Source organism: Neomonachus schauinslandi, chromosome 13 (genome assembly GCF_002201575.2).
Source record: "Neomonachus schauinslandi chromosome 13, ASM220157v2, whole genome shotgun sequence".
In the NCBI taxonomy this organism is placed as follows: Eukaryota; Metazoa; Chordata; class Mammalia; order Carnivora; family Phocidae; genus Neomonachus; species Neomonachus schauinslandi.
Genome location: NC_058415.1, coordinates 81,586,280 through 81,605,722, shown reverse-complemented (window position 1 = coordinate 81,605,722; position 19,443 = coordinate 81,586,280). Strand labels below are relative to the sequence as shown.

At 38.7% G+C, this 19,443-nt stretch overlaps 1 protein-coding gene across 1 annotated transcript; it reads right to left on the bottom strand.

Annotated features, from left to right (window-relative positions):
- Positions 1 to 1,804: 1,804 nt before the first annotated feature.
- On the bottom strand, positions 1,805 to 2,772 carry LOC110581668 (olfactory receptor 1L3-like). The gene is given in 2 exon segments (XM_021691582.1): positions 1,805 to 2,250; positions 2,253 to 2,772. Coding segments are annotated over 2 exon segments (966 nt in total).
- Between the last annotated feature and the right edge of the window lie 16,671 nt (positions 2,773 to 19,443).

The following is a 19,443-nucleotide window of genomic DNA, read 5'->3' as shown; positions in this document are numbered from 1 at the left end:
TATGTTAATTAATTGAATGTAAATTTAAAAAAACCAAATAGATGAGTGAGAGAAGCCAGGTTGGTGGAGAGACTAGACCAACATCAAAGGGCTGTGGCAAGAACCCTTCATGTTGGCCAAGGCTGATATCACCATTGGATCATCATTACAGAGCATAAGAAGATATGTGGGCCAGTCATCAATCTCATAAGCATGGCCTAGTCATCACCCATGGTGACAAATGAATGGGAAAAGGTCAGATGTCAGCAACTGAATCAGCATAGTACCAAAGTACAGACTAATCTAAACAAAACAAAACAAAAAACAAACAAGAAAAATCCTGTTGGGTCTTTGAAGACATCAGGGGAAGTTGTGTAAGTCCTGAGAGTTTAGAAATGGGACTTGGAAGGAGCAATGATATCCATGAAAGGTGGGAAATGAATGGAGCTCAATTATAAATAAAAATAAACAACTAATGAATTGTTGAACACTATATCAAAAACCACACGTATTTTTATTTGTTTATTATGTTCAGTTAGCCAACATATAGTACATTGTTATTTTTTTTTTAAAAGAACCTCTTTTTTATGAGGCTTTGTAAACCAAAAGCTTCTTACTAATATTTACATCCACTGATTTTTCTTTTCTTTTTTTTTTATTATGTTCAATTAGCCAACATATAATACATACATCCATTGATTTTTGACTCTGTCTTCAGTGGCCATAGGAAGCATTTCTGATTACATAGAACAAATTTTCCTTCATTCTGAAAAAACTAACAAATAGAAAACACATGGAAATACAGGCATCTTTAGAGAGAGGAGCACATAGGCAAGGAGTTTCAGGAAGCGTTGTTTGATGAATGCAACCTGAGCTTATGAAAGGCAGGAAGAGTAGAGAACAGAACACTACAGAGGCATAGAGCTGGCTTACTAATAGTCAGTTATGTGATTGATGTTAGGTTTTGTGAATCTAATGACTCCAGAGCCCAGGATATCCAGCTGTTGGGAGAATGAATAAAAGAGACCCGAGTTATATCATGGCATGATCAGAAAACATTCTGATCTGCAGTTGGGAAGCTCCTAGTCCAATAAGGAGGTAACACACACACACACATTCACCCAACCACTTGCAAAAAAATCTTCTATTTCAGATAGAACAGAGTAGTTACAAATGCAAAACATTTTTTTGTTAAAGATTTTGTTTATGTGACAGAGAGATAGGGAGAGCAGGAACACAAGCAGGGGGAGTGGGAGAGAGACGAGCAGGCTCCTTGCTGAGCATGGAGCCCAGTGTAGGGCTTGATCCCAGGACCCTGGGATCATGACCTGAGCTGAAGGCAAATGCTTAATGACTGAGCCACCCAGGCGCCCCAATGCAAGACATTTTTGCACATATATAGATTTCTACATAAATGTACAAAAATTGTATGGTGACTAACATAACATAATAAAATTTAAAAAAATAAATGTACAAAGATTCTTTTGTAATTCAAGTGACCAAACTTGGATGAATTTATAAATGAAGGAAATATGGGAGGTTCCCTATAAATATGGAAGGGATAAAGGGAATGTGATTTTCTGGAATAGAGAGATATTGAGGTGATCTACATTGTAGCATAGGTACCAAGACATGGAAGGTACTGTCAACCATGGTATGACAGAGACCACAGGTTGGAAAACTACAGGGTGCAGCTACAATTGAGCAAAGAGTATATTTTTCCAAAAAAGTTTTTCTCACATGCTGACGTGTGTGTGTGCATGTGTGTGCACCTGTGAGTTTGTGCAGGTGTGTGTACATGAGCACCCACACCCACACTTTCATATCAGGATCCACGGATTTTGTTGGCTTGTGTAGTAGAAAGCATATCCATTTGAGCCTTAATCCTGCTTATCAGTTTCTCTAAGCCCTGTTTCATGTCTTTGTTTCTCAAACTGTAGATAAATGGATTCAACATAGATGTCAGTACAGTGTAGATGATTGTTGCTACTCGGTCTTTGACAGTATAGGTGGACAAAGGGTGGAAATAGACATAGCCAATACTCCCATAAAACAGAGTCACCACTGTGAGATGGGAGCTGCAGGTGGAGAAGGCTTTGCATTTTCCAGCCACTGAGGGAATATTGAAGACAGCAATGAGGATTCTCAGGTAAGAGATGACAGTGCAGATACATGGGGCCATCACAGAAGCCATCCCTTCTGTCATGGCCATGATTTCGTTGACAGAAGAGGAAGAACAGGCCAGTTTTAGAACAGGGTTGACATCACAGAAAAATGTTGGATAACGTTTGATGCACAGAAGGTGAGCCGATTCACCAGGAGGGCATGTAGAAGGGAGTGGAGGCAGGAGAAAGCTATGGAGAAGGCCACTAGCAGCATACAGTGTCTGTGGTTCATCACAGTGACATAATGGAAGGGGTTACAAATGGCTACATAGTGGTCAATGGCCATAGCTGCCAGGAGATAACTGTCTATGTTTGCGAAGACCAGGAAGAAATACATCTATGCCAGACATTCAGCATAGGAGATGGTTTTCGCCTCTGATAAGTTCACTAACATCTTGGGGACTATGACTGTTGTGTAGCAGATACCAGCAAAGGACAAGATGCTCAGGAAGAAACACATGGGGTTTTGGAGTTTAGGATCAGAGCGGATAGCCAAGATGATGAGCAGATTCCCCACCAAGGTGACCAGGTACATGATAAGAAAGAGGGCAAAGAGTGGCTTCTGGTCCTCAGGGTGAGAGGACGGTCCTACGAGGATGAATTCAGAGAGTCTTGTCAGGTTGGACATTCCCATGGACTTGTATGCACCTACAGATAAAAGGTCCTGTCAGTTAATGTTCTTATGTCATCTAGGACATGCATCTTTCCATCTGGTTCTTACAATGAGAACGAGCAGTTGTAAAAGGGCATTTACTCTAATGATTTTCTTCCTGAATATGAACAAATCAGAGCCAAAGGTGTATTTTCACTTGTTCTTTTAGAATCTTTGTGATAGAAATCTATAGAAAACAGATTGAAGGTGGGGGGCACCTGGATGACACAGTTGGTTGAGTCTGACTCTTAGTTTTGGCTCAGGTCATGATCTTGGGGTCATGACATCCAGCTCCACATTGGGCTCCATGCTAAGCCTAGAGTCGCTAAAGACTCTCTCTTCTCCCTCTGCCTCTCTGCACAGTGTGCTCTGTCTCTCTCTCTCTCAAATAAATAAATAAATCTTAAAAAAAAGAAAACAGATTGAAGGTGAGAGGGAGAAGGAGGAGGAGGCCTATAGAAGGCTTGATTCCCTTTTCCTCCTTGGTCTGTGGCTGATAATCACAGGAACCACAGATGCAGTCTATGAATCAGGTTCAGGTTAGCTTCTCATAAAGATTATCCTTGGCAAATGCACATCTATATAATCATGAAATAGCTATTTCACCTAGTTTGTGGTTGATGAAGAACCATCCTTTTAAAAATAAGATGAAAATAGGGAGGGAGGCAAACCATAAGAGATGCTGAACTCTAGGAAGCAAACAGAGTTGCTGGAGAGGAGGTGGGTGGGGGAAGGGATAATTGGGAGATGGGTATTAAGGAGGGCACTTGATGTAATGAACACTGGGTGTTGTATGCACCTGATGAATCACTAAATTCTACCCTTGAATCTAATAATACAGTGTATGTTAACTAAATTGAATTTAAATAAAGAATTTTAAAAAGAACCATTATTTTAAATCAAGATGCTTCTTTCCACATCATTTGCAGTGGAAGTACGGAAGACATACAAAACCGTTGAATTGAATGTAAATAGTTCTAGGGCAAAGAAAGATGGAGAAGGTAAAGTGAGAGAGAGGGAGTGAATTTTTTTGTTCTTTGGCTGATATTTCACATCCTGAGGTCAGGGGAATGTGACTCACAAGTAGACTGGGTAAAGAAGGATTCAACTGTAGAATGAATATATATATATTGATATATATATAGAATTGATATATATATATAGAATATATATATAGAATGAATATATATATATATAAATCTCAACATTTAGCTCAAAGATAAGTTAGCTCTCTTAGTGTCCAGTGATGACTAATTATCTGTCTGAGATCAGATATTCACACCTTCTGATCAGGCATTCTCAAAGTTCACTTCTTACCTGGGAAGGACATCAAAGTCTTGCCTCATCTATTCAGCTCCCTGGAATGATTAGTGAAAAAGAAGACAAACTGTGCCAAGAGACCACATACATAAAATGTGTCTGATTGTAGAAAATCTAATGCTTCTTAAATCTGAATGCTCCTTTGCATGGATTCTTACCATCCTTCCCAAGGTATAGATACTTACAGCCCTTGCTTCCCTCATGGGAGTATCCGCTGATGCTGTGTCACTAAATCTCTGGTGTTTGGTGGGGGAGAGAATAAGAAGAAGAACACATATTAACTTTGTGCAGGATTGTCTCCAAGGATCCAGAGGAATTACATAGGTTCTCCCTCCCCAAGTGGCCCCACATCCCTGTCTTCAACAGTCTGTGCATAGAGTAACATGTGCTTAGCCTGGTGAAGGCGTCATGATAGATAATAATTTTCTGTCCCTGGCTCTTGCAACCTCTCTGAGGGCTTACCTTGGTATGTCCCATGTAGCACTGAGGATGGAGTACCAGGCAGGGACATCTGGGCCTAGTTTCTTTCTTGAACTATGAAGCTTTGATTTGGACTTCCCCTTAGTGCCTTCATTTGTCTTAAGGACAACTATCTCAGAGCACCTCAACATCATGAATATCTTCTGCTCTCCCCTCCTCAAGTTTATTTTGATTTGTTATCAAAATATTGACATACAATAATATATTAATTTCAGTGCTAATACAGTGAACTGTTAATACAATGGACATAGTTTTTGAACATTTATATGCATTCCAAAGTGATCACCAGGATAAATCTAGCTACCATCTGTCACCATACAAAGTTGTTACAATATTGTTAACTATATTCCCTATTCTGTAACTTTCATCCCCTTTAATTATGTATTCTATAACTGGAAGTTTGAGCCTTTTAATCTTTTTCTCCTATTTCAACCAGTCCCCCTCCCTGCCCACCCTAATCGCCCCTGGGAACTATCTGATTGTTCTCTGTATCTATGATCCTGTTTGTGTTTTGTTTTGTTTGTTTTGTTTTTTAGATTCCATGTGTAAGTGAAATGATACAGTATTTGTGCCTCTGTGTCTGACTTATTTCACTTAGCACGGTCCTCTAGGTTTATCCATGTTGTTGCAAATGGCAAGATTTCAGTCTTTTTACTGGGTGAATAATATTTCATTATATATATCTTCTTTATTCATCTATTGATGGAGAGTTAGGTTGCTTCCATATCTTGGCTATTGTAAATAATGCTGCAAAGGTGCTTGTATCTTTTTCAAATTAGTGTTTTTATTGTCTTCTAATAAATACTCAGATGTAGAATTGCTGGATCTTATGGTAATTTTATTTTTAATTTTGGGGGGGAATCTCTATGCTGTGTTTCATAGTGGTTTTACCTTTTTGCATTTCCCCCAACAGTGCATGAGCATTTTCTCTTCTGCGTTCTTACAGGACTAGTTATAGCTTGTCTTTTTGATAATAGCCATTCTTACAGGTGTATTATTATGGGGGTTATTTTGTACATAACTAGGTTTTTTTTTTTCTCTTTCTGCTTCATCATTGACAGTTTGAGTATAATCAGTTTTGGTGCTGGTCTCTTTGGGTTCATCTTATCTGTGATTCTTTGTGCTCCCTGGACTTGTATGTCTTCACCAGGTTAGGAATGTTTTTAGCCATTATTTCTTCAAGGGGTTTTCTGTCCCTTTCTTTCTTTTTTCTCCTTCTGGGACCCCTATAATATGACTGTCAGTATGCTTGATGTTGTCTCAGAGGTCCCTTAAACTATTATTTTTAATATTGTTTTTCTTTTTGTTGTTCCAGCTGTGATTTCCACTGCTCTGTCTTCCAGATTGCTGATCCATTCTTCTGCATCATCTAATCTGCTATGATTTTTTCCTAGTGTATTTTTCATTTCAGTTATTGTGTTCTTCAGCTCTGATTTGCTATTTTTTATGTTTTCTATCTCTCTGTTGAATTTCTCACAGTGGCTCATCCATTTTCCTCCTGAGTTTGATAAGCATCATTATTACCATTACTTTGAACTCTTTATCTAGTAGATTTCTTATCTCTTTTGTTCAGTTCTTTTCTGTGGGTTTTTTGTTCTTCTATTTGGAACAGATTCTCTATGTCATCATTGTGCCTAACTCTCTGTGTTTGTTTCTATGCATTAGATATGTCAGTTATGTCTCCTGGTCCTAATGGAGTCACTTTATGTAGAAGGTGTCCTGTGGGGCCCCGTAGCACAAACACTCTTGGTCACCTGAGCCAAGTGCCTTCAGGGTATCCCCTATGAGGGATGCATGCACCCTCCTGTTGTGGTTGGGTCATGATTGGTGTGTATTTGCTGGTGTTTTGCTGGTGTGGGGGGCTATCCCCTGGCATAGCAGTCTGTAAGGCTTGGCTGCAATGTTTACAGGCATGCTGGTGAGTGGGGCTGGCTCCTGGTTTGTGTGGCTAAGAGGACTGGCCATGATTACTGTGGTGCATGGTAGGTGGGGCAGGCCTCTGGTGCAGCTGGCTGCAAGGTCTGGCTTTGACTGTTGTAAGCACTCTAGTGTGTGAGCCTGGCCCTCTGGGCTTTGTTGCCTGCCAAGGCTGCCCACTATGTGTGGTTGGGTCAGGGGCTTCTTTGCTTCTCTCAAATTTAAGTACAACTGCTAGTTTAGTAGCTGTGTCCTGTAAAGAATGGGAATGTCATAGACTTTTAACCCAACTTTAGGTCACCCTTCCCTTGTTAGCCAATTCTCAAGTCTGCTGCTCAGATATTTGGTTATGATCCTTTGCAACCACCACTCGGGAAAGCCACCAGTTTTAGATCTTTTACTATTCTGAATTCATGAAAGCACACAGAATCTATACATCAGAGTCCCAACATGCCAGACACATATTGCCCATTTCCTGTCACTTAACTGGTTTATTATCCCATCTTACAATTCAACTACCTCAATCTTTGATCTCCTTTCTCCTGGGTCTCTAGGTCCAAATGCAGCCCCCCTACAGGGAGCATTTCTTGATTATCTGATTGAAATGAAGTATCTGACTTCTCTATTCCCTTAGTACCCAAATTTCCATTAAACACAAATCATGTTCATTTTCATATAATTATCCAGTTAAAGGAAAGTAATTTGTATTTATGTACTTAGTAATTTATAGGCCTTTCTCATGTAAACCACAAAACAACCTCATAACATATGTACTTATTACCTTCATTTTATAATGACTTAGAAAAATAAGGTAACTGGTGAAATATAACTTGAACCAAGGGCTGTTTGAAGCCAAACCATGCAATCAATCCACTGCACAAAAAGGCCTCTCTGTTTTGCTTTGACAAAATTAAAAACATTTTAAAAATTGGTTTCAGAAGTAGAGTTCAGTGATTCATCAGTTGCATATAACACCCAGCGCTCGTTACATCAAGTGCCCTCCTTAATGCCCATCGCCCAGTTATCCCTTCCTCCTACTCCCTTCCCCTCCAGCAACCCTCAGTTTGTTTCCTAGAGTTCAGCAGCTCTTATGGTTTTCCTCCCTCTCAATTTTCATCTTATTTTATTTTTCCTTCCCTTCCCTATGTTCATCTCTTTTGTTTCTTAAATTCCATATATGAATGAAACCATATGATACTTATCTTTCTCTGACTGACTTATTTCGCTTAGCATAATACCCTCTAGTTCCATCTATATCATTGCAAATGGCAAGATTTCATTCTTTTTGATGGCTGAGTAATATTCCATTGTATATATTTTATGTTAGGAAACAGCTTTCAGATGACTAATGGATTCAAAATTTTGCCCTATTTTTTTCTTTGCCAGATTAAACTTGAAAGCAGAGACTTTCAGCATAAAGTCTACTATTCCTTGGTGCCCTGATTCAAATCTAGGCCTGTTTCTAGACACTGTGAGCTAAACTGTTCATGATCCAGCTACCACATTTTATGGATTATATGACCCATTTCCTTTTTTATTTTTACATTTTAACATCTCATATTGGGATGCATCTAAATCTATGGCATGTCACAAATAATTGGTGGCATTTTTTTTTCTCAACAGTACATTAAAATAATGTATCTTAGGGCGCCTGGGTGGCTCAGTTGGTTAAGCGACTGCCTTCGGCTCAGGTCATGATCCTGGAGTCCCTGGATCGAGTCCCGCATCGGGCTCCCTGCTCAGCAGGGAGTCTGCTTCTCCCTCTGACTCTCCCCCCTCTCATGTGCTCTCTCTCACTCAAATAAATAAATAAAAATCTAAAAATAAAATAAATAAAATAAAATAATGTATCTTACAAGTGATTTTAGATTCAGTTAAATACAATAATTTGGAATCAAGGAAGTCAAGAATAATGTTCCTTCATCTATGTTTGTCCCAGTCAGTTTATAAATATTTGTTATGTATTTCCCATGAGCTGCACTTTGTTATTCACTGGAGATATATAGCACTGAGGAAAAGAAATATTATTTTTCCCTTTGTATCTTACAGACTAGGTTTCCACAGCACTTAACACCCAGCCTTTACTGCAGAGGGTACTCAGGAAATATTTATGAAATTGACCTAACCATGGACAAAGGTAACTACCTAAGCAATATATTTTCAAATGTTAGAAGACAGTAACTATTATTCTATTAGTTCTCTGGTCCTACAGTTATTTCATCTATTTCTTACTCAGTTCTTTCCCATCATGAAATATCAATACTTATTCTTATAATATTAGAAAAAAACCATAAAATATTCATTTTAATCATGCTATTTGTATCAAAGAGGAGACATACTGAATGACAACCACCAGGTTATTGTAATTCACACTCATTCTGCTAGTCACTCTTTCTCCTGAGAACTCTATTATAATTAGAAGGAATAATTAGTAAGTTTTAATTCTAAAGAAAATATTTTGCTATTCTAGAGAAGAAACCAACTACCATGGAGGAAGTAGGTTTAACTTTTATCAAAATAATGTGCCTTTAGCTAATTACTGTTGCCATTAAAGACAATATTCTAAATACATTGCTATTTTTAAAATTTAATTTAATTTAATTATGTTATGTTAGTCACCATACATGATTAGATTTTGATGTAGTGATCCACGATTCACTGTTTTCTTATAACACCTGGTGCTCCATCACTAGGCTAACCCATCCTCCCATCCCCCTTCCCTCTAAAACCCTCAGTTTGTTACTCAGAGTCCATAGTCTCTCATGGTTCATCTCTCCCTCCAATTCCCCCCTCCCCATTTTCCCCTTCCTTCTCCTAATGTCCTCCCTGCTATTCCTTATGTTCCACAAATAAGTGAAACCATATGATAATTGACTTTCTCCGCTTGACTTCTTTCACTTAGCATAATCTCCTCCAGTCCCATCCATGTTGATGTAAAAGTTGGGTATTCATCCTTTCTGATGGCTGAGTAATATTCCATTGTATATATGGACCGTATCTTCTTTATCCAGTCATCTGTTGAAGGGCATCTCAGCTCTTTCCACAGTTTGGCTATTGCGGACATTGCTGCTATGAACATTGGGTGCATATGGCCCTTCTTTTCACTACATCTGTGTCTTTGGGGTAAATACCGAGTAGTGCAATTGCTGGGTCATAGGGTAGCTCTATTTTTAATTTTTTTTTTTAAGATTTTATTTATTTATTTGAGAGAGAGAATGAGATAGAGAGAGCATGAGAGCGGGGAGGGTCAGGGGGAGAAGCAGACCCCCTGCTGAGCAGGGAGCCCGATGTGGGACTCGATCCCAGGACTCCAGGATCATGACCTGAGCAGAAGGCAGTCGCTTAACCAACTGAGCCACCCAGGCACCCTATTTTTAATTTTTTGAGGCACCTCCACACTGTTTTCCAAAGTAGCTGTACCAACTTGCATTCCCACCAACAGGGTAAGAGGGTTCCCCTTTCTCCACAACCTCTCCAACACTTGTTGCTTCTTGCCTTGTCAATTTTTGCCATTCTAACTGGTATAAGGTGGTATCTCAGTGTGGTTTTGATTTGGATTTCCCTGATGGCTAATGATGATGAACATTTTTTCATGTGTCTGTTAGCCATTTGTATGTCTTCTTCAGAGAAGTGTCTGTTCATGTCTTCTGCCCATTTTTTTTTATTTGATTGTTTGTTTTTTGGGTGTTGAGTTTGAGAAGTTCTTTATAGATGTCGGATACCAGCCCTTTATCTGTAGTGTCATTTGCAAATATCTTCTCCCATTCTGTGGGTTGCCTCTTTGTTTTGTTGACTGTTTCCTTTGCTGTGCAGAAGCTTTTTATCTTGAGGAAGTCCCAAAAGTTCATTTTTGCTTTTGTTTCACTAGCCTTTGGAGATGTATCTTGAAAGAAGTTGCTGTGGCTGATGACAAAGAGGTTACTGCCTATGTTCTCCTCTAGGAGTTTGATGGATTCCTGTGTCACATTGAGGTCTTTCATCCATTTTGAGTTTATCTTTGTGTATGGTGTTAGAGAATGGTCGAGTTTCATTCTTCTGCATGTGGCTGTCCCATTTTCCCAGCACCATTTATTGAAGAGACTGTCTTTTTTCCATTGCATATTTTTTCCTGCTTTGTCGACGATTATTTGACCGTAGAGTTGAGAGTCCATATCTGGGCTCTCTGTTCTGTTGCATTGGTCTATATGTCTTTTTTTGTGCCAGTACCATGCTGTCTTGGTGATCACTGCTTTGTAATATAGCTTGAAATCAGGCAAGGTGATGCCCCCAGCTTTGTTTTTCTTTTTCAACATTTCCTTGGCAATCAGGGTCTTTTCTGATTCCATACAAATTTTAGGATTGTTTGTTCCAGCACTTTGAAAAACGTCATTGGAATGTTGATTGGGATGGCATTGAAGGTATAGATCACTCTGGGTAGCATAGACATTTTAACAATGTTTATTCTTCCGGTCCATGAGCATGGAATGTTTTTCCATCTTTTTGCTTCTTCTTCAATTTCTTTCATGAGTGTTCTATAGTTCCTAGAGTATAGACCCTTTACCTCTTTGGTTAGGTTTATTCTGAGGTATCTTATGGTTTTTGGTGCTATTGTAAATGGAATCATTTCTCTAATTTCTCTTTCTACAGTTGCATTATTAGTGTATAAGAAAGCAACTAATTTCTGTGCATTGATTTTGTATCCTGCCACATTACTGAATTTCTGTACGAGTTCTAGTAATTTGTCAATGGAGTCTACACACAAAGTATCATGTCATCTGTGAAGAGAGAGAGTTTGACTTCTTCTTTGCCAATTTGAATACCTTTTATTTCTTTTTGTTGTCTGATTGATGTTGCTAGGACTTCTAGTACTATGTTGAACAATAGTGGCAAGAGTGGGCATATTACTCAGCCATCAGAAAGGTTGAATACCGGGGCGCCTGGGTGGCTCAGTTGGTTAAGCGACTGCCTTCGGCTCAGGTCATGATCCTGGAGTCCTGGGATCGAGTCCCGCATCGGGCTCCCTGCTCGGCAGGGAGTCTGCTTCGTCCTCTGACCCTCCTCCCTCTCATGTGTTCTCTCTCTCTCATTCTCTCTCTCTCAAATAAATAAATAAAATCTTAAAAAAAAAAAAAGAAAGGTTGAATACCCAACTTTTACATCAACATGGATGGGACTGGAGGAGATTATGCTAAGTGAAAGAAGTCAAGCAGAGAAAGTCAATTATCATATGGTTTCACTTATTTGTGGAACATAAGGAATAGCAGGGAGGACATTAGGAGAAGGAAGGGGAAAATGAAGGGGGAGAGTCGGAGGGGGAGACGAACCACGAGAGACTATGGACTCTGAGAAACAAACTGAGGGTTTTAGAGGGGAGGCGGGGTGGGGAGCTGGGTTAGCCCAGTGGTGGGTATTAAGGAGGGCATGTACTGCATGGAGCACTGGGTATTATATGAAAACAATGAATCGTGGATCACTACATCAAAAACAAATGATGTATTGTATGGTGACTAACATAACATAATAAAATTAAATTAAAAAAAAAAGACACAAGCAAAAGTAAAAGAATGGAAAAGATATTCAGTGAAAGTAGTAACCAAGAGAGAGCTGTGTTAATATCAGACAAAACAGACTTTAAGTAAAAAAGTTGTTACAAGAGATAAAGAAGGACATTATATAATGATAAAAGAGTCAATACCTCAAGAAGATATAAATGCTGGGACAATACTCTTTTATCTATCGGAGTTTTTTTTTTTTAAGATTTTATTTATTTATTTGATTGAGTAAGCAAGAGAGCACAAGCAGGGGGAGTAGCAGAGGGAGAGGGAGAAGCAGGCTCCCTGCTGAGCAGGGAGCCCGACTCTGGGCTCAATCCCAGGACCCTGGGTTCATGACCTGAGCCGAAGGCAGATGCTTAAAACCGACTGAACCACCCAGGTGCACCCTTAAAGAAAAGGCGGAAAAAGTGTACAAAAATTCATAATGATTGCAATTGGACAAGTCATATTAAGACAAAGTAAAATATCAAAGGTAAAATATGGAATCATACTCATCTAAGGCTCCTCTTTGAGAATGAAAAAATAAAATCAGAAGAATTTTTCTGTAAAGAAATAATCAACTCTAATCAAAGGGAGAGAGATAATAAAACTTATCATTGCAATCTAAAAGAACTTTTTTTCAGGTGTTAGACTGCAAAATACCTTAGTCTACAATAAGAAAAAATAAAAACCAACGATCTTTTGCTAACCACCTAACCATATTGAAAACAAGGTCTTAATGTAAATTAAACTTAAATATGCTTGTCGTAAATTCAGGTTTGTTTTGTTTCATTTTCATTCCAGTTAATGTTAAAAATAACATTATTTTTGCTTTTAAATAATAACATTATTTTCTTTAAAAATAACATTATTCTTTTTGCTCTTAAATTGTTTTCTGTCTTGGGGCACCTGGGTGGCTCAGGCGTTAAGCGTCTGCCTTCGGCTCAGGTCATGATCCCATGGTCCTGGGATCGAGCCCTGCATCAGGCTCCCTGCTCAGCGGGAAGCCTGCTTCTCCTTCTCCCACTCCCCCTGCTTGTGTTCCCTCTCTCGCTGTGTCTCTGTCAAATAAATAAATAAAATCTTTAAGAAAAATAAATTGTTTTCTGTGAGACACCTAAAGTAAAAATTGGTCTTAGATAATCATAGAAAGCTGTAAAACATGACTAGGAAAGAAGATAATGATTGTTCATAAAGTGCATTTTTTGGGTTCATTGGTGACTATATATCTAAATCCAAGAGGAAGTCTTTGGTTTAAAATGTTTTTCTACTTTTCTGGATATTTCTTTCTCCAAAAATTATAAATGAGCAGAGCAGCTTTCAGTTTTGGAAAAGTACTGCAATAGTATTTCTTCTGATGATGTTAAAAAGGACACTTTGAATTAAATTGCTCTGTTTCTAAACCTGAACATGCCTTGGAGCTTTAAGTATGGTCCAGCAACTTGTATTTTCCTTTCCCTGGTCTCCTGGAAAGCTCGCGAGTTTGGAGGTAGCACATCTGTCTTTGACTCCCTGGTCCATACATCACAAACTCAGTGACATCAGCCCAGTCACTTTTTCTTATTTGAGTCTCAATATATTCATCTTGGGGAGCTTGAACTCATGACCCTGAGATCAAGACCTGAGCTGAGATCAAAAGTCAGCTGCTTAACTGACTGAGCCACCCAGGTGCCCCTCAATATATTCATCTTTTAAATAGGACTAATAAAGTCTACCTAATTGGGTTCTGAGCATTAGAGATCACATGGTAAAAGCAAAGCCTTGCTGATTTAGACATCCCCCAAGATTATTCCTTAATTCTTTTTAAAACATTCATTACACTTGTAATTACTTCTGTATCAGCTGGTCTGGGAGACACATGAGGGAAGAAATATATATTATCTTCTCTATTGTTGGGTCACCAGTGTCTAGGACAAGGACTGGTATTCAGTAGATTCTCAATGATATTTTTTTTAAAGATTTGATTTATATATTTGACGGAGAGAGACACAGCGAGAGAGGGAACACAAGCAGGGGGATTGGAGAGGGAGAAGCAGGCTTCCCTCTGAGCAGGGAGCCTGATGTGGGGCTCGATCCCAGGACCCTGGGATCATGACCTGAGCTGAAGGCAGACGCTTAACGACTGAGCCACCCAAGTGCCCCTAAATCAATTATTTTAAAAAAGAATTAGATATTATTATAATTTTATAGATAAGGAAGTAAAACCTCAGAGAGGCTAAATAATTTGCCAAATCCACAGAACTTGCAAGTGGTATGTCCCAGAATTATACTCAGTTGTTGTTTAGCTTCAGTGTTCTGGTCTTGGCCATTGCATAATACTTAATTATTATAGGGAAATAATAATATGATGATGGTGTAAATGACTGGGATAATGATACACAGTGTCTGCCATTTGGGGTTGCCTGGGCATAGACAATGACCTTACGTCTCCCATTTGGAAGAGTGGAGTGGAGTTGTCGGGAGGAGCTTACAGTGCTTTTAACTTTCTCTTGAGCTCGTGTCCACACTTTCTTGCTTTATGGGAGGCAGATGTTGTACTTGACCTTCCTCCAGGAGACTCTAGGGGAAAGGTCTCTGGGGCCCCACAACCTCTAAATCTCACCCAACCTCACCAGCCCTGACTTCAGGTCCCATTCACCGATCTGTCCTTCAGCACCATGGCCAGATCCCTGGGTCGGCCAGTAGGCTGGAGCCACAAAGTCCAGAATTAGAGCAGTTCTTTCTTGACAGGTGAGTGTGAGGGTAGAACTAGCCTTCATTCTCCATTTTGTCTCTCCTTGACCCATTCTTGTATTTCTCTGTCTTTTAGATATCTCTCACTCTGAACCCATTTTGTTTAACATCATCCTTTGTGCTTTGTATCTTCACAGCCATTACCCTCTCTCTCCATCCTGACAATCTTTTTTACCAGCTCGCCCTTCTGTTCCTATTCTTGATGTTCCATTTCTCATACTTGCCTTCACTTTCCCTTTATAGCCACCATTTCACGACACTCTCTATTCTTCTCTCCTTCTACCCTGTCCACATTATCACCCTCCTCTCACTCTTCATCCACATGCCTTTCTCCTTTCTTCTTAAAAAAAAAAAAATCTTATTTCTGCTCATTATCTATGCCCCAGTCATTAAAAAAATTCCCACCCTTGGGGCGCCTGGGTGGCTCAATCGTTAAGCGTCTGCCTTCAGCTCAGGTCATGATCCCAGGGTCCTGGGATTGAGCCCCGCATCGGGCTCCCTGCTCCGCGGGAGGCCTGCTTCTCCCTCTCCCACTCCCCCTGCTTGTGTTCCCTCTCTCGCTGTCTCTCTCTCTCTCTGTCAAATAAATAAAATCTTTAAAAATAAAATTCCCACCCTTAATTCTGCTCTTCTCACATCAAAATTCTTCCTATTTTTTCCTTATGTTTCTTTCATTCATCCATTCACTCTACTCCTTTTCCCATTGTGCGTTTCTCTTCTCTCTCTCTCCCCACCACTTTGCATTCTTTCTTCATTATCTCTTTCCATTTGTCCTTTCCTCCACCATCTCCATTTCCATGTTTCTGACTCTCACTGTTCTTCCCAGTCGTCTCTCTGTGACAGCACACAATTATTTTTAGAAGGCTGAAACTTTAGTAAGTAAAGTTTAGGAGAAACTCTCAACTGAGAGTAAATTTCTGCTTTTCAAGAATTATTTTCTGAATTTTTGTCAGATACTTACAGCTTATACACAACACACACACACGCACACACACAGTTATATAACATTCACATTATTCATTCAGAATACTAGCAGCTCTCTGAGTAAAATGGAGGGCACTTTTGGCGTCAGCGAAGAGAATTTTTATGTGTTTTTGCTATCTCCTGTGATTTTGCTATCTCCCAGAAACCTTTTCATGCCCTCAGCCCATCCCTGATCTCACCTAAGGCTGAGATGGAACATTCTCCAAATAAGCTCCACAAACTCCTTTGCATATATTATCATATCACTTACCACACTGTTTTTCTTTTTTTTTTTAATTTTAATTTTTATTTATTTGACAGAGACACAGCGAGTGAGGGAACACAACAGGGGGAGTGGGAGAGGGAGAAGCAGGCTTCCCACAGAGCAGGGAGCCTGATGCGGGGCTCCATCCCAGGACCCTGAGATCATGACCTGAGCCAAAGGCAGATGCTTAATGACTGAGCCCCCACACTGTTTTTCATCCACTGTTTATCTTCCCCTCTTTCTCCACTGTGGCTTCCTTATGGCAGAACCACTGTGTGGTTTGTCTTAATGTACCATCATAGGTAAGAAATCAATACTTGTAGAACTGATGAATTAATCAACAAATGGATGGATAAATAAATGAATGATCTTCTGGACTGTGTGATTACCTTCTGCAGTTGATCTAGCTAAAATTATTTTTGGGGAACCATAAGCAAACTCAGGTATTTAGATTAATTTTTAGAAACTTCATCCCTTCTGTTGTTTCCTGTCAGATATTTCCTGAGGCACAGATTTCAGGGTTGCTAATCCCTGCTTGGAGTAACAATTGTACTTTGAGAGCAAAATATTCTTTGGCAATTATTCTTATAAATTATTAAAAATCCCCAGTGTGAATGATTCATAGTGATTAGATCTACGTTTTGTTCCCCACTCCATACTCCGCTTCCTTTCCTGCTTCTCTTTTGAGTGTCCTTCCATCTCCTTTTCTCTTCCAGTCCTCATATTCTCTCTATATCCTTCACCTATATTGTTAACCCTCCCTGATATACTCTGATTCATTATGTGATTCATTTTTTACCAAAACTGTAAGATGAATCCTTCAGCCCTTTACTGTAGCAGTGAAGTTGGCCAGGTTTGAAGATGTTGATTTATGAATAATTAGCATTAAGTTGGTCAGTGAGGCTCTAGGACTGGATATGTTCTTCAGGTTTGCTCTTGAAGAGCCTGCACAGTGAAGGGAATGGGGGAAGAAGGGAGAAAAAAATATAGAAAAGAGCTAACCACTGAAAGGAGAATGAAATTCACAATTTACAGTATTCAGGAGATTGGAAAAAACCAAATATCAAGAATATGGGGGATAGTGATTAAGAATGCCATTGATAGAGAAGGAAAATCAAGGGTTGAAAGAAGCAGTGGCTGAGATGTTGACCATTCTCTGTGTTAAAATTCCAGTTCTGCCACTGACTTGCTGTGCAATATTAAGCAAGTTGCTTAATTTCTCTATGCCTCAGTTTCCCCATGTGTAAAATGAGAATAAAATAGTATTTACCTCATAGAGTACAGGTTTAATAAAATCATGCATGTAGAGTGTTTTGTACTATTTGTCATGTAGCAAGGGGTTCACAAATGTTACTTATTTTATTATTACTACTACTACTACTATTACTACCACCATTACAGGTCATTGTATATGATGAGGACTGTCTATTGATAACCTTGGAAGCAAAATTTGAATAAATTACTTTATAAGCAAACTATATTTAATTAAACTAACTATACAAGATGGAGCAAATGGTTAATAGATTATGAAATATGAAATATATATTTTTAAAATTTTGAATATTCATTTTATTTCTTTTCCTTGTCATTACTTCATTGGCTAAGACTTACAAAGCAATGTTGAATAAGAGCTTTTGATAGTAGTCATCCTTGGCTTGTTCCTAAACTTCAGTGAGATTATTTTAGAGATGCACCAAGTATGACTTTCACTGTAGGTTAATACTAGATGAACTTTATTGGGTTATTCTTTTTATTTCCAGTATGCTAAGAGATTTTGGTTATGAATGGGTATCAAATTCTCTCAAATGCACTTTCTTCATCTTTTGAGGTGATCACATTTTAAAAATTTTGTAAACAGTAATAGGCATTTTATTTAATTCTTCTAACAACTTTGCAAAAATAGCTTCTATGTCAATCTTAGAAATCCATGACTCAGACAAGTCAAGAAACTTGCGCATATGAGAGAGTTAGTAACTTGGAGCACAGAAATATAAACTATGTCTGCTTTGACCCATACCCTGTAGCAGGAATAACTAAGAAACACAAATACACATCACAGAGAATGGATAAATACATTGTGGTATATTCATACAAGGGACTATTATGTAGCAATGAAAAATAAATAAGCTGCAGCTGTACCCAATAATATCATTGAATCTAAGTAGTATAATATTCAGACATAAAATTGAGTAATCCCTAATTACTTAAATTTTATTACCCTTTTATAAATTTCAGATCATTTCAAACTTAACAATATTCTTCTTGGAATACCTATAGTAAATATATATCAAATATAAACATGTATTGATGAAAGAAAGGGAATGATTAATCCAAGATTCAAGGGACTGGTTACCTTAGGCAGGAAGTGTCAGGGTGAGCTGATGTATACATAGATATGAATTATAATCAGTGTTCTAGTTTCTGTGTTAAAATCAAGTTAATGGGTGTTTATAATAGTATTCAAAACTAAGGGAGCAAGCAAGCTGGTGATACTTGGACTGATGAATAGGGTGTAGCATGAGTGAGGGATTATGATTAATCTAGTCCTGGGCTCCTGAGGCTGGAGAAATGTAGGCAGTTATGAGCCCTCCACCTTTGTCTATTATAGTCTTGCTGATGATTTCTCCCTTCTATTCCAGAGTCCTGTCTAAACTTGTCCCTGGCTGTAGATTTCTAGAGTCAGTCCCAAATGAAAGAACTTCCATTAGAAACTTAATGTAGAATTTAATACAGCAAGACAGAGAAATACGAATGGTAACTGGAAACAGGGAACATGCCTGGAGTTAGGGGAAGACAATTTAGAGAAATGTCTAGGCTCATTGGCTCATTATAGTTCTGATAGTTAACATTTCACATGTATTTTGACATCTTCCTCTCTTCCACAAGATTTTAGAAAATTGTTTTGGAAATAAACCTCTGGTTCTCCCAGTTCTAAGATAGATAATACCTAATTCTGGATTCTCCATGAGTGTCCCAGTGTTGTGTGTGTACAGGGATTGAATTAACTGAGGTGGATGTTATTTTGAGCTAGAATGGTATACTTAGTCTTATGAAGGAATAAATAATGAAAATATAAGAAAATTAAAGCTTCTATGTTTTTGTTTCTAGTCTTACCTTTACTGTTTATATATTTTAGTAAGAAAAGTTTCACAATATAGAAAAATGTGTGGAAACCAAGACAATACATACAGTCAGCATCCAACTTTAAAAAATACTTAAGATTCACCTTTTTTGGTTTCAATTCTTTTTTTTTTCAATTCTTATTTTTAAAAAACTGGTTGGCTACAGATTCAGTTAAAACCCAAACTACTGGGTGCTTGGGTGGTTCAGTTGGTTAAACGTCTGCCTTCAGCTCAGGTCATGATCCCAGGGTCTTGGGATCAAGCCTGCATCAAGCTCACTGCGTAGCGGGGAGTCTGCTTCTCCCTCTGCCCCTATCCCCACTCGTGCTCTCTC